Below are 27,367 nucleotides of genomic sequence, written 5' to 3'. Positions count from 1 at the left end.
AAGTTTTGGTTCTTGTTCAGAATTCACACGCTTCTCCTACTATTCACAGTTTGTTTTATGAGGTAGCTAAAATGTATGTATAGCAACATTCAAGAGCAATCACATTTGGTCCTCCAATTCTTATCCCATGATCTTTTAAAGTAGACTTCTTACATTTATTGCAATCAAACAGATTATTTATGGAGCAAATTTAGGGAAAAATATAGTTGTCACTATTCTTTCTCCAAGAAGATGACATGGTGCTTGTCTTTTCATATAGACCTAGATGAGCCTTCCCTATTTTATTGAGTAACATTGTTGGATAGTACAGATTTAAGAAAGACTGATTCTGTCTGTTTTTAGAAATATCATCATGACTCTTAGTGACTTCCATCAATAGATTGATTACATCTTAGTGAATCAGATCATCACTGACAATACTAAGTCATGCTAGGAATGTACTCAGTGAAAAAAATTATAATAGTTAAAGTATTACCTCCTTCAACCATTTTCCTAATTTATTTATCTAGATCCATTCTCGACAATACACACTGAGTATAAGCCACTGAACCACTTAGTGGCATGGTCTTCACTGAATAATTTTCAACTTTCCAAGAACATAGTAAAAATCTCCTCCATTTCCCATTCATTGAAATGGGACTTCTACAAGATAATGTTCCAATGGGTTCCCCATTTTTCTAGATGAGTTCAGCAGTGGCCTTCATATTATGTATTTTCTGGAAGTGGAAGTTGATGCATTAGAGTTAGGCTACCTTTCCTCTGAAAAGCAGATTGTTTTCTGAAAGACTTTGTTTTAATCTCTGAACAGAAAAGAATGTTGCAGAGAATGAATACTTACTTGCCATTGTTAAAGATGACAGTACAATTGGGCCAACAATCATGATTCACCAAGCAAAGATTGGGGAAGATGCCTACGCCAACTGCCTGAAGTCCCCTTTGGTCACTCAAGGTGAAACCATTGCAATTGATCTGCTCCCACAAAAACAAAAAACAAAAAGTAAGATGCATCAGGAAAAACAATTTTTTTAGATCTGAGACAGCCAGTTTCTGTGCCTACAGAGGGATCCATTTCTCAGAGAGAATTTGGGAACAGAAATACGAATGAGTTCAACTCATTCCATCTATTAAGATCTATATTAAAATCATCACAAATTACTAGCCAGGATATATAATATATGTAAATCTACAAAAAATATGTACAGCAGTCATCTCTCTTTTTTCTTATCTCTCTAACTGCATCTCTTGCATTTTCTTAATTTTCCTAATTCTTAAAATCCTGCAATACACAGAAGGGTCAGAATTTGGTCATGCAGTTGCAACTTCTATCTTGCCTTTTTTGACAAACTGGATATCAGGGGAGAGTATGACTGTTTATCTTCCAATCTCACAAAATTTTGTGAAGGATTCAGATGTGTTTTATCAAGGGCTGTTCTTTTTTCTATTGCTTGGAGGGGAGGGAAATAGCACCATTTGGACCAAGTAGTTTAAGAACTTATTGAAGTTGCTGCCCACTCAGTGGATTCCTGATGTGTAATTCTAAAGACCTCAGATTTGCCCCATAAGCCTCCAGTATTTCATCTTTAGACACTCAGTTAATTACCATCTTCCTGCTGTAAAGGATACCCACAGTGTGTATCAGTGGACCAAGAACTCCATTAAATAAGGAAGGAAAAGGAATGAGAGAAAGAACTTGTCTTTAAAAAATAAACAGCCATGGGTATTTCAGGAAGCAATAAAAACAGTAATGTAATGGCAACCTAGCATGTATCTTATCATTTTGGCATCATCTTGGTTTGTTACACATTATGCTATAAACAGCAAAAATAACCCAAACCCCATCCTTTACCTAAAAGAGTAGAGCTTTTTGTAAGAGTTTTATGAAATGCACCAAACATTGTTCCACTGCTCTCTAATTGTGTTCTCACAACTGTGTGCTAAATAATGAATCATAACTTTATTGAATATAATTGACTGCATTTGCCCAATATGCTCACTATATAGGTAGTCTTTGACTTACAACCATAACTGAGACTGGCAATTACAGTTAAAAGTTGTGATGGTTATAAAGTGGGTCATTGCATGAGCATAGTTGATTTTGACTTTTTTTGTGATGGACATTAAATGAACACAATGGTTATAAAGCGAACAGCGTGGTTACTAAGTGAATACCGCAGTTGTTAAGCAAAACCATTGTTTGTTATGGGGCTTTTCCTCCAAAAAAGAGAAATAAAACATTGGTTTCAGGAAAAACTGTTGTAATCATCCAAACTGTTGTGGTCGCATGACCATGGGCACTGCAAACCACCATAGATGTGGGCTGGTTGCAGGATACATTTGCTTTAGTTGTCCATGTTCCCTCCCACAATTCCTTCCAGACTTCAACAATGTATACATACCACACCCAATATGTGGGAGATGTATTGCATGCCAAACTGTTTGCTCTCAGGTGGCCAGAACTCCAGAAAACTCTCCAGATCCATCCTCAGCTCCTTCTTTTCCTCCTCTCCGAAATGTTCCACGTGATTTTGTAGGCTGTCAGTGGAAACCAGACACCCCTCAGTAAGGCCACCTCCTTCTCTTTCAATTCTCCAAAGGATTCGGGCAGCCAGCCTAGTAGGAGAAGAGTATATAACACTATATAAGAATAGAAACCCGTTTTGTTCTGGGAGACTGCCTCAAATGTTCCTGCAGTTTTCTAGGCAAGATTTCTTTTGGCATTTTTTGGCATTCTAGGCAAGATTGATTTGGCATTGCTTCTTTTCTAGGACTGAGAAAAAGTGACCATTCCAAAGTCACCCAGCTGGCTTTGTGCCTAAGGTAGAATTAAAATTCACGGGCTTCTGGTTTCTAGCCTGGTGCCTTCATCTCTATACCAAACTGCAAAACTTGCTTATTTTGCTTAATACTTTGCGAAATGGAATTGTGACACTCTCAGCATAGGTAGATTGTAATAAAAATTAAATAGGTCATTCCTGCATACACAAAGACTCTTAGGGCAGCTAAGAGGATTCCGGCTTATGTGTCAGAATATTTCATAACACTTGGTACAATTTGCAGAATCAAGCAGACTCTTCTTTCTAAATTGAGATTCATGTTTAAGTACCCAAAAATAATCTGCAGTCTCTTTTTTTCTGTTAGCAAGAGAAACTTTATAGGTTGTTGGCTCTTCTAAGAAGCAACATCCATTTGGGCTATGTACACATTTGTTTTATAAACCCTTCTCCTTTAAAGAGACATGGAACAGAATTCAAAGATTATGAATTATGCATGTACATTGAACAGTAAACCATTATGTCTGGCTTCAGGGATAGTATCCAGCATCATTCAGTTCTCCTGCACATGTCTGACTTGAGGACTACAAGATATGGGCTGCATCAGCCATCCTAGACTGCAAATATAAAAGGATATCACTGATTGAAAGGCTATGTCCCTGTGATTCTGCTCTTTTTACAGAGACATTCAAACAAAATTTATCTTCCTGATAATTAATAAGTATCCTGCCTGTTCTGACTCCATTTATCTTTAATGGTTGCTTGAAGACAAATGGATTGTAGTCACAGCGCAAGTAACTAGATTCTGCACAGCAGCACTAAAGATTCTTTGGAACCTGATGAACAATCCATTATAATTATATTACACAATTAATGCATTGAATCTTTTGGTATTATCACCTTGTTGCATTTTAGTAGCTAATGACTATGTTGTTGTTGTTAGTTGCGAAGTTGTGTCTCACCCATCGTGACCCCATGGACAACATTCCTCCAGGTCTTCCTGTCCTCTACCATCTTCTGGAGTCCATTTAAGCTCATGCCTACTGCTTCAGTGATTCCATCCAGCCACCTCATTTTCCTCTAGGACTAACCGGTTTGAACGCCTTGCAGTCCAAGGGACTCACAGGAGTCTTCTCCAGCACCATAGTTCAAAGGCCTCAATTCTTTGGTGCTCAGCCTTTCTTATGGTCCAACTTTCACAGCCATACATTGCAACTGGGAAATCCATGGCCTTGACTATACACACTTTTGTTGACAGGGTGATGTCTCTGCTTTTTAGTGTGCTGTCTAGATTTGCCATAGCTTTCCTCCCCAGGAGCAAGCGTCTTTTAATTTCTTGGCTGCAGTTCCCATCTGTGGTGATCTTGGAGCCCAGGAAAATAAAATCTGTCACTACCTCCATTTCTTCCCCATCTATTTGCCAGGAATTGTGAGGGCCGGATGCCATGATCTTTTCTTAATGTTGAGTTTCAAGCCCACTTGTGGACTCTCCTTCTTCACCCGCATCAAGAGGCTCTTTAGTTCCTCTTCACTTTCTGCCATTAGAGTGGTATCATCTGCATACCTTAGGTTGTTGGTATTTCTCCCGGCAATCTTAATTCCAACTTTTGATTCATCTAGCCCTGCCTTTCTCATGATGTGCTCTGCATATAAGTTAAATAGGCAGGGTGACAGTATACAGCCTGTTGCCTGTCACTGTTGCCTCTTGACCCGCATATAGGTTTCTCAAGAGACAAATAAGATGGTCTGGTACTCCCATCTCTTTAAGAACTTGCCACAGTTTGTTGTGATCAATCAAAGGCTTTAGCATAGTCAATGAAGCAGAAGTAGATGTTTTTCTGGAACTCCCTAGCTTTCTCCATGATCTAGCGTATGTTGGCAATTTGATCTCTAGTTCCTCTGCCACTTTGAAATCCTGTCTGTACTTCTGGTAGTTCTCGATCCACATACTGCTGGAGTCTAGTTTGTAGGATTTTAAGCATAACTTTACTAGCATGTGAAATGAGAGCAATGGTGCGATAGTTTGAACATTCTTTGGCATTGCCTTTCTTTGGAATTGGAATGTAAACTGACCTTTTCCAATCCTGTGGCCACTGTTGAGTTTTCCAAATTTGCTGGCAAATTGAGTGTAGCACTTTTATTGCGTCGTCTTTTAAGATTTTAAATAGCTCAACTGGAGTGCTGTCACTTCCACTAGCTTTGTTGTTGCTCAAATTTCCTAAGGCCCATTTCACTTCACATTCTAGGATGTCTGGCTTGAGGTCAGTGACCACCCAATCGTGGTTATCTGGGATATTAAGCTCGTTCTTGTATAGTTGTATAGTTCTTCTGTGTAGTTTTGCCACCTCTTCTTAATCTCTTCTGCCTCTGTTAGGTCCCTGCCATTTTGGTCCTTTATCATGCCCATCTTTGCATGAAATGTTCCCTTCATATCTCCAATTTTCTTGAAGAGATCTCTGGGCCTCCCTATTCTATTGTTTTCTTCTATTTCTTTGCATTGTTCATTTAAGAAGGCATTCTTATCTCTTCTAGCTATTCTCTGGAATGCTGCATTCAATTGGGTGTATCTTTCTCTTTCTCCCTTGCCTTTCCCTTCCCTTCTTTCCTCAGCTATTTGCAAAGCTTCCTCAGACAGCCATTTTGCTTTCTTGCATTTATTTTTCTTTGGGATGGTTTTAGTTGCTACCTATTGTACAATGTTGCGAACCTCCGTCCATAATTCTTCAGGCACTCTGTCTATCAGATCTAATTCCTTAAATCTATTTGTCACCTCTACTGTGTATTCATCAGGGATATGATTTAGTTCATATCTCAATGGCCTAGTGCTTTTCCCTACTTTCTTCAATTTAAGCCTAAATTTTGCAATGAGAAGCTGATGATCTGAGCCAGTCAGCTCCTGGTCTTGTTTTTACTGACTGTACAGAGCTTCTCCATCTTTGGCTGCAGAGCACATAGTCAATCTGATTTCTGTGTTGACCGTCTGGTGATGTCCATGTGTAGAGCCGTCTCTTGGGCTGTTGGAAAAGATTGTTTGCTATGATCATCGTATTCTCTTGACAAAATTCTATCAGCCTGTGCCCTGCTTCATTTTGTACTCCAAGGCCAAACTTGACTGTTATTCCGGTTATCTTTTGGCTTCCTACTTTAGCATTCCAATCCCCCATGATGATGAGGACATCATTTTTTGGTGTTAATTCTATAAGGTGCTATAGGGCTTCATAGAACTGGTCAATTTCATCCTCTTCAGTACCAGTGGTTGGGACATAGATTTGGACTACTGTGATTTTGAATGGTTTGTCTTGGATTCGCACTGAGATCATTCTGTCATTTTGAGGATTGTATCCCAGTATTGCTTTTCCTACTCTTTTATTGACTATGAAGGCTACTCCATTTCTTCTGAGGGATTCTTGCCCGCAGTAGTATACCAGATGGTCATCTGAATTAAATTCACCCATTCCTCTTCATTTTAGTTCGCTGATTCCTAAGATGTCGATGTTCAGTCTTATCATCTCATGTTTGACCACGTCCAGCTTTCCTTGATTCATGGATCTTACATTCCAGGTTCCTATGGAGAAAAAATCTTTATAGCATCAGACTTTCCTTTCACCACCAGATGCATCCACAGCTGAGTGTCCTTTCGGCTTTGGCCCAGTCGCTTCATTCTTTCTGGCGCTACTAGTACTAGCCCTCTGCTCTTCCCCAGTAGCATATTGAACGCCTTCCGACCTGAGGGGCTCATCTTCCAGCATCATGTCTTTTTGCCTTTTGGTACTGTCCATGGGGTTTTCATGGCAAAGATACTGGAGTGGTTTGCCATTTCCTTCTCCAGTGTATCACGTTTTGTCAGAACTCTCTGCTATGACCTGTCCGTCTTGGGTGGCCCTGCACGGCATAGCTCATAGCTTCATTGAGTTACACAAGCCCCTTTGTTGCAACAAGGCAGTAATCCATAAACAGGAGCTAATAAGTCAGCCTTATGGTTGACACAAGTTCTGTGCCACGCCTGTGAACAATAGTTTACCTGTATGCAAGAATGGAAAAATCAATCTGAATTTTTCTTCAAATATACTCACAGTTGGAAATCTTTCAGAAGAACTAACTCTCTAGCTAGAAGCATAGTTTCCATTGAAGTTCACAATGCCTTCCTGCCTCATATATCACAATGGTGTATTTTTACCAAGATCCTATAAATAGGATGCCTGATAAGTGTGGAGTTCCACTGTAGTTAAACCTGAGAGTGCATAAATAGCCATTTCAAACATTCTCTCAAGCTGTCTTCCTTTAATAGAATATTAACACGCTCATATAATATTTGGAATGCCTACCTGTCTTTTTAAAAATAACTTTCTCAGTTTTGTGGTAAGCAATGAAAAAGTCAGAGATATACTCCAAATAATTTGCCTTGGCTAACCAATCACCTAATGAGCAACTGCAACAGAATTGAGAATCAAATCCAACAATGATTATAAGATATTATATAGGTGGCCCTTGTTATTTACAATGGTTCTGTTGTAGTGTGAAAGCATGGAAATAAAAAGGCCAAGTCAATGGAAATTGGAGGTTAAATTCCAGAGCCTATGGTTGCCCTTTTTTCAAGTACCCCCTTTCTTTTTCTTCTATTGAAGTCATAGATGTCATATATTTGCTCCTCCTTCTCCTTACTTAATCCCAGCAGATCCTACTGAATTAGTCCAGGTGTGAGGCTCCATATGACTTGAGCACAGGTGTCAAACTTAATCACGTCATGTGATATATGGTATTGTGACTTTTTTGCCTTTGCAGAGTTGGAGTGGGCATGGCCTGCACATGACACATCTGGCCCGTGGGCCACCAGTTTGATACCCCTGGACTTGAGGAATCCATGGTGCTCTCTGCACTTGGTTGTTTTCTTGCAGACATTTCATTACCCAAACTTGGTAAAATCATCAGTGCTAGTCATCACCATCACTGATGATGTTACCTAGTTTGGGTAATGAAACATCTGAAAGAAAACAACCAAGCTCAGAGAGCACCAAGGGCCCCTCATCTCAACTCTGAGCTACAAATATTCTCCTTTATTGGTTCGATATGACTGGTCAATTGACTGCAGAAACTAGTCAATCTCTTCGTTATGAAAGAAGTTACATTGTTCCTACCACTTGGTTTATAATGACCTCCCTGCTCGGCATGGCTTTTCCAAATCTCAACAGAGGGGCCTCTTGATCATGCTGTGGAAATCAGTAATCTTCACAGCCTCTAGATCCACACAGCTCACTGTAACAACAACTAGTGGTTGAGATAGTCCTGTGTCCTCTAAATCCTGCAGCCGCAACACTGATGTTTCCTACCATTCTCCAGAAGCTGTGCCAGCTGTAATCACCAGCACTCTGAGCAGGGACTTTAGAGGAAAAATAACTATACAGTCACTGAACCATAAGCATCCTGTGAATAGAAGCAGCATCCAAACAATCTCATATGAATCTCTCTCAATGTCATCTTCCAAAAGACCTTTTCCTGATCCTTCTACCTTCTAAATGTTGCTGGACCAGAAAATGGCCTTTAGAATGTTTTTGCCCATTCACTATAAAATTCTGATACATCAACCACTGAAATTGTCCCAAATTTTGCAGTTATTTATGGTTTCAGAAAGATAGAAGCCTTATACAACTGAACCTACTGTATGTTGATTTCTGTATGAGCCAGCAGCCTTTTTTAATAGGAGAAAAACACCAATTGTATATTGTGAGGAAACAATGTTGAATTTGATGTGGGGACCTCATTTTTTATGTTGGAATGGGAGTAATGGTGAAACTATATATGTGTGACATAAAACCCCATGGGTTTTTAAAAAAATCTGCTTTATATACTATAATTTATCTTCTAGATGCATTTTACATCTTTTTTCATTTTAACTTGTTTTATTTCTCTTTGTTATTTTAAATGAATTTTTTAACATTAAAAGAACTCTTTAAAAAATGAAGCTGTAGACTGAAATGAGACCAAGAAATATTTTAGACAAAATAAGTTGAACAGATGAAAATGTGACAGCAATAAAAGAATTCATGAGCATCAACAGCAAAGTAAATGACAAAATAATTTTGATACTCTATCTCAAAATGTTGACACTTTTTCATTTGTGTTGGACTGCAAATATGTAATTGTAATGTTTCTATAATTTCACTGCACATATATTGTCAGTTTCACATCATGATACTTTGATTTGGATGCAAGCATACGTTTCATCATTTCATCACCATCATTTGGACCATAATATTTCAGAGAAATGGGTCTTCTCCATGAGCACTATAATGGGTGAAATTGTGAGGATTGAGCAATCACTACAACTATAAAAATATTAAAACACTGTCTTCCATTTTAATAATGGAATTCAGTGCCTCCTTTCATTTCATGCACACAGAAAAAAAGAAGCAAATTAGAATAAAACATTCAAGAGGATAAATGGTAATTTTTGCCAAATAGACTTTCCTTCCAGAGGAAAGGGATTAAAAATTGCCCTGCATTTCAACTTGCCTGAACCTTGAACAAAGCTGTTTTTAAAGCCATAAATATTTCATTACAAACTCATTAGTTCTTTTCTCACTGCTGATCCTTTCACCTGATGTTTTCATTTGGGGCTGCCCCACGCTTTTTGATAGCAGAACATTCACTCTTGTGATTCAGCCAGGCATCCTTCTGGCAGGTACGATCACAGTAGTGGGCAAACTTGCACTGGCCACAACGATGGAGTTTCTCATGCCTCTTGAAGCAAGTATGGCAGACTAGGTGCGTGAGGCTGAAAGGAGGAAAACAATGTCTTAATCATCACTTGGAAATTGCAGTTTAATTCTTAATTAATAAGATTCCACAGCATGCTTCCAGACTTTCCAGTGCCCATTTTCAAAGACATTATGCGCACACTCTCTCTCACACACACATACACACACTAATTTCCTTTTTTCATTTATTTCCTATCTTTCTCAAGAGCTCAAGGCAGTCTCCTCTAATTTTATTCTCATTAAAAAAAAGTCAAAATGGTCGATACTCCTGCTTATTATAACAGTAAGCAAGAAAACTGTGCGTTGGTTGGGCTGAAACATAATGACTGGCCCAAAGTCACCCATGGTTGAGGGTAAACATGAGCCTTGGTTAATCTAATCATAGTGTGAAATCACATCCACTTCACTGACAAAATATTTGCTTTGGGCAGATAATTTTGTGTCCAAGGCATAACATTATTTCATCAGCAAATGCAGCCTAGGATTACATTGGCTTTTTTGGCAGCTGCCGACTGATACTTATGTGGTGGTCCACTAGGACACTTAGATATCTCTCACAGTTACTACTGTTGAATCAGATATTGCCTATTCTATTCTTATGCATTTGGGGGGGTTTGCATCTTATTGGATAGGGCTCAATGCTGTCAAGATCTTTTTGAATCTTGACTCTTATCTTCCAAAGTGTTAGCAATTACCCCAGCTTGGTGTCATCTGCAAATTTCATGAGTTTTCCTTCTATCCCCACGTCTAGGTCACTTATGAAGATGTTGAAGAATACTGGGGCCAAGACCAAACATTGATGTATCCCAGTGCATGCTTCTCTCCATTTAGATTTAGTTCCAAGTATCCCTTCCAAGTATACTACATACACAGCATTTTGTTGATTCACTAATTTAATTACTTTATCAAAAAAGGCAAAGTTTGTCTGGCATGATCTGTTTTTAACAAAACCATTCTGGCTTCCACTAATCACTTGTTTGTTTCTAGGTGCTCAGAGGTCCTCTACTTGATTTTTCCCATGTAGTGATGTCAGACTGATTGGCTTCTAATTTCCTGATTCCATTATTCCTCCTTTTTGTAGACTGCTATTGCATCAACTCTTTTCCAGTACTTTGGTATTTCCATGTGCTACATGAGTTTTGAAAGATTACATTCAGTTGCTCCAAGATGATACCTGTCAGCTCCTTCAAAATTCTAGGATAAACCATCTGGCCCAAGTGATTTGTACTCATCCAAAGTGGATACATATTCTCTTACTAATTCCTTATCTATTTTGAATTATATACCTGTTCAATCTCCCTCTAATAGGTTGGGCTTTTTCTTCCTTTTGCATAAAAAACAGATGTAAAGAAGAAATTAAGCAGTTCTGCTTTCTCCCTGCTGCCTATCACCTTCTTCCATCTGCTCCCATGAGTGGACTTATTGTAATAATAATAATAATAATAATAATAATAATAATAATAATAATAATAATAATAATAATAATAATAATAATAATAATAATAATAATAATAATAATAATAATAATAATATATAAAGTTGGAAGGGACCTTGGAGGTCATCTAGTCCAACCCCCTGCTCAGGCAGGAAACCTTATACCATTTCAGGCAAGTGGCTGTCCAGTCTCTTCTTCAAAACCTCCAGTGTTGGAGCATTCACCACCTCTGGAGGCAGGTTGTTCCACTGGTTAATTGTTCTAATTGTCAAGAAGTTTCTCCTTAGTTCTAGGTTGCTTCTCTCCTTGACTAGTTTCCATCCGTTGCTTCTTGTCCTGCTTTCAGGTGCTTTGGAGAATAGCTTGACTCACTCTTCTTTGTGGTAGCCCCTGAGATATTGGAACACTGCTATCATGTCACCCCTCACTCTTCTCTTCGTTAAACTACACATACCCAATTCCAGCAACCGTTCCCTATATGTTTTGGCCTCCAGCCCCCTAATCATCTTTGTTGCTCTTCTCTGTACCCTTTCTAGAGTCTCGACATCTTTTTTACATCGTGGTGACCAAAACTGGATGCAGTATTCCAGGTGTGGCCTTACCAAAGCATTGTAAAGTGGTATTAGTACTTCACTTGATCTTGATTCTATCCCTCTGTTAATGCAGCCTAGCACTGTGTTGGCTTTTTTGGCAGCTGCAGCACACTGCTGGCTCATATTTAAGTGATTGTCTACTAGGACTCCGAGATCCCTCTCACAGTTACTACTATTGAGCAAGGTACCACCTATACTATACCTGTGCATTTGATTTTTCCTGCCTAAATGTAGAACCTTAGTTTTTTCACCATTGAATTTCATTTTGTTAGATAGTGCCCAGTGTTCGAGTCTGTCCAGATCCTTCTGTATCTTAAGCCTAACTTCTGGAGTATTGGCTATTCCTGCCAGCTTGGTGTCGTCTGCAAATTTGATGAGTTCCCCATCTATCCCCTCATCCAAGTCATTAATGAAGATATTGAAGAGCACTGGGCCCAGAACAGAGCCCTGGGGCACCCCACTACACACTTCCTTCCTTGTAGATGCAGTTCCATTGAGGACCACACGCTGAGTACGGCCTGTCAGCCAGCTACGAATCCATCTGGTGGTGATGCTGTCTAACCCACATTTTTCTAGCTTATCAAGTAGTAGGTTGTGATCTACTTTATCAAATGCCTTACTGAAGTCCAAGTAAATTATATCTACAGCATTCCTCTGGTCCACTAATTTTGTCACTTGGTCAAAGAATGTAATAAGATTTGTCTGGCATGATCTGTTTTTGACAAACCCATGTTGACTTTTAGTGATGACTTTGTTTGCATCAAGGTGCTCGCTGATTTGTTGTTTGATTATCTTTTCCAGAATCTTCCCAGGTATTGAGGTCAGGCTGATAGGTCTGTAGTTTCCTGGATCTATTTTTTTCCCTTTTTTGAAGATGGGAACTACATCAGCTCTCTTCCAGTCCTCTGGTAGTTCCCCAGTGCTCCAGGATCTTTGAAAAATATAGTTCAGTGGTTCTGAGATCACGTCTGCCAGTTCCTTGAGAACTTTGGTATGTAATCCATCTGGTCCTGGTGATTTGAACTCGTCTAGGCTGGACAGGTGTTCACTTACCATTTTTTTGCCTATCTTAACTTGTGTTTCTATTCTGTTTTTTAAGGCACTGGTTTTGGTAGGTTGGACTGTTTTTTCTCTTTGTGTAAAGACAGATGCAAAAAACGAGTTGAATAGTTCTGCTTTCTCCCTATTGCTTGTCACCTTCTTGCCACTTTCCTCCACTAATGGACCAATCATTTCCTTAACTTTTTTCTTGTTTTTTATATGTTGAAAGAAGCATTTTTTGTTATTTTTGACTTTGGTCGCAAGCCTTAGTTCATTTTGAGCCTTAGCTTTCCTCACTTCATCTTTGCAGGCACGGGCTATTTGCTGATATTCTGACTTAGTTATGTGCCCCTTTTTCCAATTCTTGTCCTTTTTATCTTTCAATTTATCAGAGAGTTCTTTATGCAGCCATGCTGGTTTCTTTTGAGAGCTGTTATTTTTCTTCTTTTTGGTATTGTACTAGACTGGGCCTTTATTATCTCACTTTTCAAAATTTCCTAAGCTTCTTGAGTTGTTTTCCCCTTTAGGATTCTCATCCATGGAATTCTTCCCATGGTCTCTCTAAGTTTATTGAAATTAGCTCTTTTAAAGTCCAAGACTCTAGTTCTATTGCTTGTGCCTCCAGAATGTTGAATTCCAATATTGCATGATCACTTCCCCCTAAGGTTCCTGTGGCTTCGACACCTTCTATCATTTCATCTCTGTTTGTGAGAATTAAATCCAATATGGCTAATCACCTAGTTCCCTTCTCTACTTTTTGGGAGAGAAAGTTGTCTGCTAGGTTTGACAGGAATCTGTTTGATCTTCCACTTTGTGCAGAGTTTGTCTCCCAGTTGATATCAGGGTAATTAAAGTCCCCCATTACTATTGTGATGTGCTTCTTACATACCTTAGTTAGCTGACTAGCAAAAAGTTCATCTATTTCCTCTGCTTGGTTGGGCGGCCTATAGTACACACCTATGGCAATGTCATTTTTCCCCCCTTTTATATTGACCCAAATGCATTCAGGTTTACAGTTTTCATCATTGTTGTGCTCTATTTCTGTAGAGATAAAGTTATTTCTTATATATAGAGCAACTCCACCTCCTCTTTTGTTTAGTCTGTTTCTTTTAAATAGTTTAAATCCCTCTAGCTGTGTGTTCCATTGGTAGGTTTCGTCCCACCATGTTTCTGTAATGGCAACAATATCATATCCGCCCTCATTTACCTGAATTTCTAGTTCACCCTGCTTACTGTTCATACTCTGTGCGTTAGTGTATAGACATTTGAGTCCTTTATGACTGACCCTGTGTTTACTTGCTGCATAACTTGTGTGGTGCCTGGCTTCCCCTATTTTCTTAGATTGCCGGGGACAGTGATGTTCTGTATCAATTAACTCACTATCCCCATTATTTAGTTTAAATGTTCCTCCAAAAAAGCTGTGATTTTATTGTTTCTTTGACTTTCTTCTTGTTCCTTACATATTGAAAGAAACATTTTTTAAAATTATTTTTGGCACTGGTTGGTAGTTTTAACTTATTCTGAGCCTAAGCTTTTCTGAGTCCCTCCTGGCAGATTCGGCCTGTTTGTTGGTATTCTGCTTTATGTGCCCCATCTTTCCATTTCCTGTATTTGACCTTTTTTGTCCCTCAGTTTGTCAGAAAGCTCTTTATGCAACCATACTGTTCTCATCTGGTATCCAGAGGTAAAATCAGCACTTAAACCTTTGGCTTTCCAAAAGGGCCTTGAAATCTGACTCTGCCAATTGGCCAGGGTCCCAATGGGGACATGTCATACTAGAGGTGGTTAATGGATTGACATAAAACTCCACCTCTACTCCATTTGTGCATCTTGCTCCCTTTCTTGGAGTCTTTATTAATTTTAGGTAAATATTTGATATTTATTATTTTAATATTTTATCTTGTTTTATTTGGTTATAAGCCACCTAGAGTTGGCAAGTTGGCAAGATGGGCAGTATATACATTTAATAAATAAATAAATAAAATCAAACATCTTTCCTTTCAGAATAGATATCTTGTTGTTGTTTTTATCTCTTGATGGTACATGGTTCATTAGTTTGATCCAAATTACCTTTAAGTCTGTATTTTTTGCTGTGATGAGAAAGTTGAGACACTACTTTCATGATCTCATTTTGTGGTGAACTAATCTCCAGCCCTCTTTCTGAAAGTTTGCTGTAGTAGCCTTAGGGTCAGAATCAAATAAAAAAACAAACTCATTGAATTGCTTTCTATAAGCAGGGTTGCTAATGGTGGGATTCCCACAGCATTCCTACAGCAGAGATAGTGGTCTCGTGCATAAATTCTAACAATCCACTTAAAATGGGCATTCTGCCATTTCTTGACCTTGGTTATCTGTCTTAACAGCTCTCTGTAAGCCATTTAATGAAAGGAAGAACAAATACAGAAGAATAAAAGACACTTTCTCCATGATTTTCTTCCTATGGTTCAAATACGATAAGGTCATTGTGTTAAGACAAGTTTGATGACAACTGAAGTGTAAACCAGACTCTCAGCTTAAAATGGCTTTTCCAATTGCTCTGGAGAAACCACATAAACCAGGCAGAATCCTTATGGCATGCACTATGCAAGGCTGACATCAGTCTGAAGTACCTGGCTGGATTCTATCAATTGTCAAGTCAGTGCTGTGAAAAGATGCTGCAGAGTTTGTTCTCCTTATAAGGAAACAAGGAGACAGAAGTCTGATTAAAACAGCTTTAACTCCCTTGTGTTCAAAATAGAAAAAAATGGAACTTTGATTTTAGGTTTTAATGATTAGATTAGATTAGGTTATGTTGTTACTGAAACGGTTTGTATTTATTAGAAATGTAAAACAAAAAGTTGAGGCTGCTTTCTGGTATACTGAAAAGAGTTGGAAGTCATTCTTTTCTTTTTTCTTTTTTTTACCATACACTCCTTTCACCTTTCCTTTTTGATCTGTATTTCCATTTGTATTTTACAGTATAATAAACTCTAATAAAAACAGTTATAGCTGAATTAATCTGTCATAGGGAAGTGAGGAGACCGTGAAGGAGGGCAAGTAGCAACATTGTCCAGGAAATAAATCTCATCAGGCTCATAGAAATTGCAAATCTACCTGAGGATAAATCCCATTGAACTTACTGGGTAGCTACAGTCTTGTGAAAAAGAAAGTACACCCACTTTCAGTTCTATGATTTTATATATCAGGACATAGTAAAAATCATCTGGTCCTTAGCAGTTCTTAAAAGTAGGTAAATATAATCTCAGATGAACAACACATGATACATTACAGCATGTCATCATTTATTTTACAAAAAAAAAACCAAGATGTATTTACCTACTTACCTAAGACCATAATTTCCTGGCAGGGCCAAAATGAGAAAATACAGTAAATTAAGTAAACAAAAATAAGCTCACTGTACTAATACAGTATTCTGAATCTCATAGGAACCAATCAACTTTCAGGAAAAAGGACAAAACAGTTATAGCCGAAATGATGGTTGTCAGTAGCTGGCATGTTGCCTGTGATTCAGGATATGATATACTGCCATCAGGACTGTGGCCATTGCTAGACTGGACTACCTTGAATTTGTCCATACTCTGTCTCTGCCTCAAAAATGATTCAGAAAGGTATTTTGGAACATGGAGGACTGCAAGGGCAGCACCTCTTTAAAGCAGTATCTTTTAAAAGTCTTCCTCAAGAACCTGAAGAATATAGCCTTGCGGGGGTTGTTTTGTTTTTTTGTTTGTTTTTTTACTGGCTCTAAATTGGTGACTATCATCCCATCTGCTAGCCACAGTTAAGGTATGCATTGTACGGGTAGTCCTTGACTTACAATCATAAGTTTAGTGACCATTCAAAATTACAATAGCACTGAAAAAAGTGACTTACAACTGATCCTCACACTTACATCCATTGTGACATCTCCATTGTCACATGATCAGAATATCAGTGCCTGGCAACCGGCATTTATTTACAATGGTTGCAGCATCCCAGAGTCATGTGATCACCATTTGGGAGCTTCCCCAGCTGGTTTCCACCAAGCAAAGTCAATGGGGGAAGCCAGATGTGCTTAATGACCATGTGATCCACTTAACCATTGCAGTGATTCCCTTAACAACCATGGCAAAAAAGGTCATAAAATTGAGTGTGACTTATTTAACAATGCCTTGCTTAACAATAGAAATTTTGGTCTCAGTTATTATCATAAGTTGAGGACTACCTATATAAAGATGTGCTTTTTTTTAATTGGTCCTAAACTTCTCTGACCATGCCCTGTAACATTTTATAAGAGGAGTACATTTTTCACACATGGTAATATTTTATACAATTGTAAAACAAATAGTGTAAAGTTTTACAGCATAGGGTTGCTGTTTTTCCCCTCATTCCTTTTTCCCCAACTCCTTGCCAAAAATTGTCTCTAATAACTTATACTTTCCAAAGCGAACCATCACCCCACCACCAGTCTGGTTTGTAAAGGGTGTTTCCCAGCAGAGGACCCTATGACAAGAAAGGAGGAAAGGATGTATTTTCTCTTTCTCTTCCTCCTATTCATTGCCCTGGGAAAAAAGAGATCCAGGCACGCTGCCATTGTCTGCCAGGTTCTTCCAGGCTTGCTAGAATTATCATTGCTGCAGAACAATGACAACAGATGCTGTAATGTAAAAGAGCCTAGCACATTAAATGACAGAGGGAATGGTGAGGGTGACCTTGCTTTTCCTTCTACTTCTTAGATGCATACACATATTAGATGGACACTATTTTCTCTCAGATACATAAACACAATTATATTGTGGTTTTTCGCACAGGAGCATTGTTAATCTTTACTGTATTATTTCAATTTTAATAAATGCATTGCCAAAAGGATCACATCGACCCACAAACAATTCCCAATACAGCTAATCTGAGATGGAATTTGCTTTTGAGAATTGAAATATGGGGGCGAGGATGTTAATGTTAAATTCTATCAATCATCAAAGAGTATAATGGGCTAATTTCCCCAATTGTTCTCCAGCTGTGTTGGCATGACAGAATCAGTGTTCTCACACCTCCAGAGTGTTGCTATTGAAGCTTCTAGGACTGGATCCCCAAAATACCTGGATATACAAAATTTATAACATTTGCCTTCTCCAACTGGAAAAAGCTACTATGTCTGCAGACATTTTCCTCAATGAGAAAACTGAAGCTCTGTCTTCTAGCTCAACTGTGTAAAGACTTCTTAAATGTCTGAAATGAAATCCACCATAATCACACATGCCCTTTTCCAGGACTTAGTTGCAAGACTCAAGAGGGATAAAAATAACAATGGACTGCAAAAATGCACAATTGTAATGGCAGTCCTGGAAGTAAAAGTATTACTTATCAAAATATTTTTTAATAAAGCTAAAGATAATTGTTTTGAAGACAAGTGAACAGCAACCAGAAAATTGATGTTATATAACAGTAACGACTTCCACTCAACAATATCCTAGCAGCTACAGTTTCAAAGTTATCTGTTTTATTGTCATGTATAGTGTATTAGAATGATCTAGATGTATAATAATGAAGACCTGAGTCTCTGTAATCAGGGCTTCATGGTTCAGGGTTATGTTTGCAATTGATGCAGCAGCATAGCTGGGTGAAGGGCCCCTGGTTTCCACTTACTCTTCAAGTCATTGCCTTGAGTCCAAGTTGTGACCATTTCCTTCAAATGGGAGATGACCCCATTCAGAACAATCATTTTAACAAGCCAAGCTATTTCTGGAGAAACATAAATCCATTTCTGCTGGTTTCAGACATAGCTTCTGTTTGCTCTAACCTGAGGACACTAGATTACTACAGATTGTTTTGCAAGATTTAAGGTATCCATTTTGTCAATTAAATTGCTCCCTGTTGCCCTCCTCAAAACAATAATTCTAGGATTCTGCCCTTCTCCACTCAAGCAATTTAGTGGCATGTCTTCTGCAGTTCCTCTGAAGTCTGTAGACCAAATCATTATTTTCTTAAGGAAAGAAAGCCACATAAAAGGTGAGTTTAGCTTCTGGCAATCAATTAAAATCATAAAATAATAGGGCTGGAAGGGACCCCAGAGGTCTTCTAATCCAAACCCTGGCAAGAGCCTTATACCATCCCAGTCCAATGGTTGTCCAGTCTATTCCTGAAAACCTCCAGTGATGGAGCACCCACAACTCTAAGATGCAAGCAATTCCATTAATTGCTCTCACTGTCAGAAAAAAATGTCCTTATAGGTTAGATCTCTCTTTGACAAGGTTTCACCCATTACTTCTTGTCCTGCCCTTAGTGCCCTATAGAATAAATCAAACCCCTCTTCTTTGTGTTAGCTCCTCAAGTACTGGAAGACAGCTACCATGTCCCCCCTAATCCTTTTCTCCAACAAGCTAGACATGCTTAGCAACCTCAACTGTTCATTGTACGATTTAGCCTTCAGACCCTGTCATTTTTGTTTCTCTTTTCTGCATCCTTTTGAGAGTCTCAACAATTTTTTTGTATTGTGATGACCAGAAATGGATGCAGTGTTTCAGGTGTGGTCTCACCAATGCAGTGTAAAGCAGTATTGCCACTTCTCATTGTCTTGACGCTATCTCTCACTGCAGTCCTTCACTGGATTATATATTTGAAGAAAATGTTCCAATGTTCATCCAAAGGTTTCATGTCTAGGAAAAGTAGCAACATTGGATAGTGATGGTGGTGGACGAAGCTAGCTTAGCTACAAGCAATGATTCCAAAGCTGAAGAATTCATGTACACTGCTCTTTTTCCTCCCAGCCAAAGAGAAAAGGCTCAAGGAGATTCAAGAGGTTGAACTAAAGAGGTAAAATAGCATGCCTAAATATAGCACCAGGACCCAAGGAGAGCACTGAGAGAGCCTTTATTACTATTCATATTTGGAGGAAAGGGGCTAAAGGAAAATTTAGTGCTTTACTATATAGTGGCCTGAGTTGATGGCAAAGCCATCATTTTTGCAGTTCAGCATATGTTCCCTATGAAAAACCAATTACCTCTTTTAGATTTGTTAGTAAGAAGATGCAATATGGATATACTAGGAGTGGAATCCCTACTGTCATTTCAGGGACACGACTTGTCCAGCACTGGCCACATCCAAAAGCAGGTAAGGCAAGACTAGCATATTCCTCCAGATTGCTGATTAAGCAGGGCTCCAGGTCCTACAGAAATCTGTGAACAAAGTAATCTAGCTAAACAGGCTTCCCTATTTCATATATCCATAATCACTTATGGATTATAAAACAAGGGAACCCACCAAGGTACAGTCCTACAACTAAGGCACTTTCCACCCACATTGTCTGTGCATTCATGATAAATTAAGAAGTGACAGTCATCCAGTAATTCTTGGAGAATGTACGAGATCTTATACAAATCTAAATTCATATTCTGATTTTTTTAAAAAAGGCCAGGAATTTAAAGCATCCTTTTTAAACTGTAGAGAAGAAGGGATCTGGAGGGAAGCCAATAGGGAAAATATTTTATGAATCTTATTCTTATCATTTTATATTAATAATATCTGAGTAATAGCTATTATCAATGAAATTCCCAGTAAGAGCTTCTGGATATACCAGACTGCACAATCTCAGTTCATTGTTGATATATGTACTCATATAGCACCAATAAGGTGTTAAATGTTCTTCTATACCCTGAGCATATTATGCTGAAATTGCATGGTTGTGGGGAGGGGTTATCTGAGCCTGATAAGCAGTGATTTTCTAAAGGTACACTACAACTTCCAAGTCAGAGATGAAAAGAGGAATCTCCTGTCTCATCATTGTTCCAGAAAACTAACTCTGTCTGAGAAGTTACTCTTATTGTCTCATCTGTGAGTTGGACAAGGAGTTCTAACTTTCTCCCTGATTACAACATGATGAATAATATCTCTCTTGTACCATTTCTCTCTTTTCACTTCCCACTTGCTTCCTAACAATGCACACATTAGTTTTCCCTGCTTACCTGTCAAATTCCACCACAGCAGTTTTCCCTGCTTACCTGTCAAATACCACTGCAGAATAGGCTCGCTCTGCAAAAATTACATCTCCAGCCCAAAATTCTTTTGTTGCTTTCAGCCCCCTGCCTTTGCCTTCTGGATTGAAGACTTCAACTGTTTCCATGCCTCCTTTTTCTATATCAGGACATCTAAGCTTTTCACACAGGAAGGTTCCAAATGACTCAGACTTTGTGTCACTCCTGCTCTTTAAAGACTTCCCAACTTTCAGAGAACCAATCCTATAAATGGGCAGTCTTAGGACCTCCCAAATAGTACCCTTCCTCTAAGGGGAACAGGAAAGCCTTATTTTTAAGTTCATCAAATGCCTTTGCAGACAGAAAAGAAAGATTGACAACACGCTATCAGGGTTATCTTCATGAAACCGTGAGTAAAATTCTATTACTCTTGGGAAAAATGGTCATGCAATAGCTATAACATTCAGTTTACTGTCTCCTGTTGGGAAGTTAATGTGTGTTCTGGCAAGTATTTTTGGAAGCCAGATGCTTCTGCCTGTCAGAGATCAACAGCTGAGTATCTGCTAAGTGGCATGACTGGTATGCAGTGTCTATTAACATTTAATATTATCTACTCTCTTTTAAAAAAAAATAAACAATGATGCATTTATTTCATATGCAATCAGAGCTATGTTAGGTTGAAATTTAAAACCAGGAACTGAAAATATACCCTGGTAGACAATGTAGTTAGGCCCCCATCTGAGAAATGTGTGAAAGTAAAGTATACAGAAGCCAGAAGACCTTGCAGGATTCACTTTCTAAAATGATAGTAACAGCTTGGCCTACCAAAACATAAAAAAGTGTTACTTGTGTTGCAGTAAATACTAACCTACACTAAATATAATACTATTCTATACTAAATAAAAGTAACATTTTGTGCTGAACTTCTGTACTAAGGGAAGTCAAATTTAATCACACTATAAGGTAAATTCCATTGCCTGGGAATAGAAATTAAAGTTACTGTTGAAACATGTAACTTTTATTGCTTTTTTAATTTATTTTATACCTAATAATAAAGAGAGGAAAGAATAAAGGATTATTTCAATCATCCACCATTAATAAAAGTCTTATTTTTATAATTCCTGTTATTTTGATTATTTCTCTGGGTATTTTTGCAATTGTAAAATCTGGAATGTGTCATTAATTCATTCAGTGGTCATTTCTAAGAAAGCAAGCTTTTTAAGACATGTTTTAAATTGGCACACATACAGTATGTAATTAATCTCTAAATTAATCCATTTTATCTCTGGTAAAGAAGGCAATTTCCCTCCCCTTGAAAGGATTCACCATCCAGGAGAGACTTTTATCTTTAAATTTTTAGCAGGTGGTTGAACAAAAGGAAATAATTTAGACATTTCCCAGATTGTAGGGTGAAATTTTCTAGGGTTCAGGAAAGAATCCAGCATATCCAGATTTCTAGATGCAATAAGTATTAGGAGGGAACTGTAGAGCTTCAAAAAAAGATGCTTCAAAAAGCTAACATAGCACTTACTAGTAACTCTCTTAATACAGCTACCTGTTTTCCCAAAAGTAAGACCCAGCCTGATAGTAAGCCCTAGCTTGATTTGGGGGGGTGTCAAATATAAACCCTACTCCAAAACTAAGCCATAGTTTTGGGGTGAGTTGCACCCCAAAAATCAAGCTAGGGTGGGGCTAGGAGGGGAAGCTGCCCCACACATCCTGCACCCATTTACTGGTAGGACCACCACAGCCAGGACTCCCACACCCTGATACCTGTTGCACTCCTGCTTGACTTCTTCTGCAGCCGTTTGCTGTCACTTGCTGCCGGACGCCATGTGGCATATTGCACTGTTTCTGCTGCTTGCAACAGGATGCCACAAGGTGCTTTGGGCCACTTCCACTCCTCGTACACTTTGGGCCGCTTCTGCTTACTCACGCAGTGCTTCGGGCAGCTTCTGCTTGCTCGCGCAGCACTTCAGGCTGCTTCTGCTTGCTCATGCAATGCTTCAGGCTGCTTGTGCTTGCTTGTGCAGCACTTTGGGCCGAAGCTCCATGTGTCCTCCTGCTGTGAGCAGTGGACCCAGCCCAAAGCACTGCGGGAGCAAGCACAAGCAGCTTAAAGCACTGCATGAGCAAGCAGAAGTGGCCCGAAGTGTTCAAGGAGCAGAACGGCCCGAAACAGCATGCGGTGTCCTGCCGCAAACAAGTGGCAGGAAGCAGCCGCGGAAGAAATCAAGCAGCGACGCAACAGGTGTCAGGGTGTGGGAGGCCTGGCTGTGGTGGTCCTAAGGTAAGACACTCCCCAAAAATAAAACCTGGTGCCTCCTTGGGAGGCAAAAAAAAATATGACTGGGTCTTACTTTCAGGGAAACATGGTACATCTTTAATTCTTTAAATAGCTGCATCTTCTATCAGGATTGCATGCTTGTCTCTGTATAAACCTGGGAAAATGTGTTTGTTTTAAGGAGGTGCCAGCACTTGTTATATATGTCCAGGTACACACTAAAGCACTTTCTTCCATTTAATCAGAAGTCTATTTTGGTACTGTTGTGTTTTTTTAACAAGAGCAAGAGCACTTAGACTTATAGTGCTTTACAGAAGTGGGCCCCAACTTTTTTAGGTGCATGGATCAGTGGTGATGGGGATGGTTTCATACATGCAACTTAATCCCACCCATGCACACATGAACTTTCGCATGCTTGTCTGCCGTTCATGCAGCCCAGTTCCCAGTGGGCTGGGGACTCCTGCTTTACAGCACGCTCTCTCTCTGATGTTTACAACATCAGAATAATGCTCCCAACAATCTGGGACCTCATTTTACCAACCTCAGAAGGATGGAAGGCTGAGTCAACTTTGAACTAATCAGGATCTAATTCCAGGCTATGGGCAGAATTAGCCTGAAATACTGCATTCTAATCACTGCGCCACCATGGCTCTCGTAATTCTAAGCGTACTCACACATTGCCAAATTTCTTTTGCAGCTATTTTTTTTCATTCTGGTTTAATCTACACTCTTTACACCCTACCTACTTTTTTTCATAGCTGCTCTTTGAATCCTTTTGAATTCTTTTGTCTCTGAGCCTAACTCTCATCTTTATTTTGTATGTTCTTGTGTGTTTCTAAGAATTTAAATTCCAGTTTAAACAGACATTAATTATCTCAGTTTACAACTCTGTTGGAGAGTTGCAATCTGGTAACATACCTGTGAATGCCTAGTAGGCCATTTTTGATTGACCACTAAGATACTGGTTTTACATTGTCCTATCTTTTCTCAAACAGCAGGTGGGGTAGTAGTTTTCCCATTTTTATCTTGTTCTTATAACTTGTAGGTAATAGTTTGCTGTGGTAACTTAAAGGAACAACTGCAGTAACAACCAGGCTATCCTAGTTATTTGGAACACGTCCAGTGGTGAGACACACATAAATTACCTAAAAAAGAAAAATATTTTAGTGGGAATTTTAGCAAGTAACAATCTTGCTAAAAATTGCCTATTTTAGCATCTAAAAATATTTGTTTACTTATTTCATATATGCGCATGCTACCTTTTCTGCTAAACTGGTACTTATACACTTTTTTTCTTTTTAAGACCCTGCAATCCCTTGCTTCTGGATGTCCTTCCTGACTCCTACACAGAGTTCATACTTATACACAATAAATAAGGAATATTGGTATGTTTTAAACAGAATATTAAACATTCTCATGAATGAAGGCAAATATACATTTCACAGCATAATGTTGCAGAATCCAATCTGAGTCGGTCACCGGGACTAGGGGCTTAGTTTTCTGAGCTTTCGGATTCATGCTGGATCCCATCCTCAGGGAATTTCTGACATCTAACACATTCTATTAGACAGCAGTTCCCTGAGGGTGGGCTCTAGCACAGAATACTAAACATGTGGTCCCAAAGACCACCCCAGATTGGATTAAACATTCTTTCCATATACAACTTCCTTCTTTTCTTGCATTGAATACAGGTAGTCTTCGACTTACAACAGTTCATTTAATGATCATTCAAAGTTACAACAGCACTGAAAGAAGTGACTTATGACTGTTTTTCACAGTTATGACCTTTGCAGCATCCCCATGATCATGCAATCAAAATTCAGATGCTTGGCAACAGTTTATACTTATGATGCTTGCAGCATCCCAGGGTCATGTTATTACTTTTTGCAATCTTCTGACAAGCAAAGTCAGTGGGGATGCCAGATTCACTTAACAACCATGTTACTGACTGATCAATCACAGTGATTTACTTAATAACTCCAGCAAAAAAGTCATAAAATGGGGCAAAATACACTTAACAAATGTCTCACTTATCAACAAAATGTTTGGGCTCAATTGAGGTCAAGGACTACCTGTAGCACCTTGGAATCCTCGGATCAGCATTCTGTTTGGTTTCTGGACGTCCAATCTAGGCCTCGGAGGCCTCCCAGGCCTAGAACGGGCCACCAGACGTTTACTTCCAGATACCACTTCCAGAAGTCCGTTCTAGGCATCAAAGGCCTGGAGGAGGCCTCCCAGGCCTAGAATGGCCCACCAGAAGTTTACTTCCAGATACCACTTCCAGAAGTCCGTTCTAGGCATCAAAGGCCTGGAGGAGGCCTCCCAGGCCTAGAATGGCCCACCAGAAATGCATGATGCAACTTCCGGAAGTCGTTCTAGACATCAAGACACCCAGGCCTGCATCACATAATAGAACTGGTTGTTCGGGTATTTGAATTCCACCACTGACTGAAGCTAGTATTTCAGGAAGGCCTGACTAGCCTACAAGAAAGACCAAATGAAGAACAGAAAGGAGGCATGGGAAGGCAAAGAATTACACAGCTAGTACATAAAAAAATAGCAGGGAAAACAGATAATAACAAGACCTGGCAATGGCTAAGAGCAAGAAGGTTGAAGACAGAGACAGATGGGCTAATTCTGGTTGCACAAGAACAAATGCATAGAACGCCATAATTGAGAAGACAGCAACAGATAGCAAATGCTACTTCTGCAAAGAAGCTGAAGAAACAGTAAGTCTTCTGGTTAGCTGCTACAAGAGGATTGCACTGATTGACAACAGCATGACAACAATGGTGCATTGGAGGATCTGCAAGAAATATCATTTGGCTACAAGCAAGAACCAGTTGAATCATAAAATAGAAAAAGTAATAGAAAATGAAGAAACGAAAGTGCTCTGAGACTTTAGAAGACAAACAGACAGACACTTTCCATATAACATTCCAGTCTTAATAAATACCAATAAAAAGGACATTTATTGGACAAGGCTGGTGGTCGAGGCAGTACCTGAAAACAGCAGAATAAAAGAGAAAAAACTGGAGAAGATAATAAAAAACAAACACCTGCAAATAAAAATAGAAATAGTGGCAAAAGAAAGCAAAGGTTGTACCAATAGTCATAGACACCTTGGGTGCAACCCAAAACAACTGGAGCACACTTGAATACCATCAGCATTGATATATTCACTATCAGTCAATTGCAAAAGTCAGTTTTACTAGGAACAGCTTACCTTCTATGATGATACCTCTAATACCACAAAATACCAACATCTGCCTATCCCAGATCATTGGGAAGGACTGATAGATGGATAAAAATGCCAAATTCAGTCTGAACATCTGGCTTACTGTGAGATAATCCATTACTTATTTATTAGACCAGAGGAATGCAGTGGATATAATTTACATGGACTTCAGTAAGGCATTAGATAAAGTAGACCACAATCTATCACTTGCTAAAACAGAAAAATGTCGGTTAGACAGAATCACCACCAGATGGATTCGTAGCTGGCTGACCAGCTGTACTCAGCATGTGGTCCTCAATGAACTGCATCTACATGGAGGGAATAATGCCGCTTGGGGGGGGTGGCGAAAGCCCTAATAAGCAGGCATATACATAGAATGAAGGCTATTGCTAAGCACATTGATTTGTGCTTTAGATTGTAAGCCACCCTGAGTCTTCGCAGAAGGGCGGGATATAAATGCGATTAAAAAAAAGCCAACAGAGTGCTAGGCTGCATTAATAGAGAGATAGAATCAAGATCACGTGAAGTGTTAATACCACTTTACAATGCCTTGGTAAGGCCACACTTGGAATACTGCATCCAGTTTTGGTCACCACGATGTAAAAAAGATGTTGAGACTAGAAAGAGTACAGAGAAAAGCAACTAAGACAATTAGAAGACTGGAGGTTAGTTTAATGAAGAGAAGGGTGAGGGGTGACATGATAGCAGTGTTTTAATATCTTGGGGAGTCCCACAAAGAAGAGGGAGTCAAGCTATTCTCCAAAGCAAATGAAAGCAGGACAAGAAGCAATGGATGGAAACTAATCAAAGAGAGAAGCAACCTAGAACTAAGGAGAAATTTCCAGACAGTCAGAACAATTAATCAGTGGAATAAGCTGCCTCCAGAAGTTGTGAATGTTCCAACACTAGAAGTTTTTAACAAGAGACTGGACAGCCATTTGTCTGAAATGGTATAGGACTAGATGACCTCCAAGGTCTCTTCCAACTTGATGATGATGATGATGATGTTACTAGGGTTAATAATTTAATTCTTAATAATATTAAAAAATCTTAATCTAATGCATTGGGGATATTGGTAAATAACGAATTGAAAATATGACTACAAAATGGACTGACAATATGAAATAGCATTTCACAAATCTGCAGATTTTCTTATGTCTTTCCTGTTCCACATTATTTTACATCATGCTAATATCCTGATTAGCAATGCACTAACATTTAAAAGTCTTTGCAAGCATAGAATGTGTATAAAGATTATTTTCTTTCTAATTGTATTACTGGTTTCCCAATCACATTACAGGTAG

The 27,367-nt window shown here is 38.9% G+C and overlaps 1 protein-coding gene across 1 annotated transcript in view; it reads right to left on the bottom strand.

Annotated features, from left to right (window-relative positions):
• Positions 1-20,907, bottom strand: part of SMYD1 (SET and MYND domain containing 1) — a 34,950-nt gene extending 14,043 nt beyond the window's left edge. The window contains exons 1-4 of the mRNA XM_081344834.1: positions 20,569-20,907; positions 9,367-9,543; positions 2,397-2,610; positions 839-969 (exon numbers count right to left, since the gene is read on the bottom strand). Coding sequence (XP_081200960.1) covers positions 839-969; positions 2,397-2,610; positions 9,367-9,543; positions 20,569-20,690 — 644 coding nt within the window. The 5' untranslated portion in view covers positions 20,691-20,907. The remainder of the gene's footprint in view (positions 1-838; positions 970-2,396; positions 2,611-9,366; positions 9,544-20,568) is intronic.
• Between the last annotated feature and the right edge of the window lie 6,460 nt (positions 20,908-27,367).

This window comes from Vipera berus (genome assembly GCF_964194415.1).
Source record: "Vipera berus genome assembly, chromosome: Z".
In the NCBI taxonomy this organism is placed as follows: domain Eukaryota; kingdom Metazoa; phylum Chordata; class Lepidosauria; order Squamata; family Viperidae; genus Vipera; species Vipera berus.
Note: the sequence above shows the minus strand (reverse complement) of the source record. Positions and strands in the feature narration are given on the sequence as shown.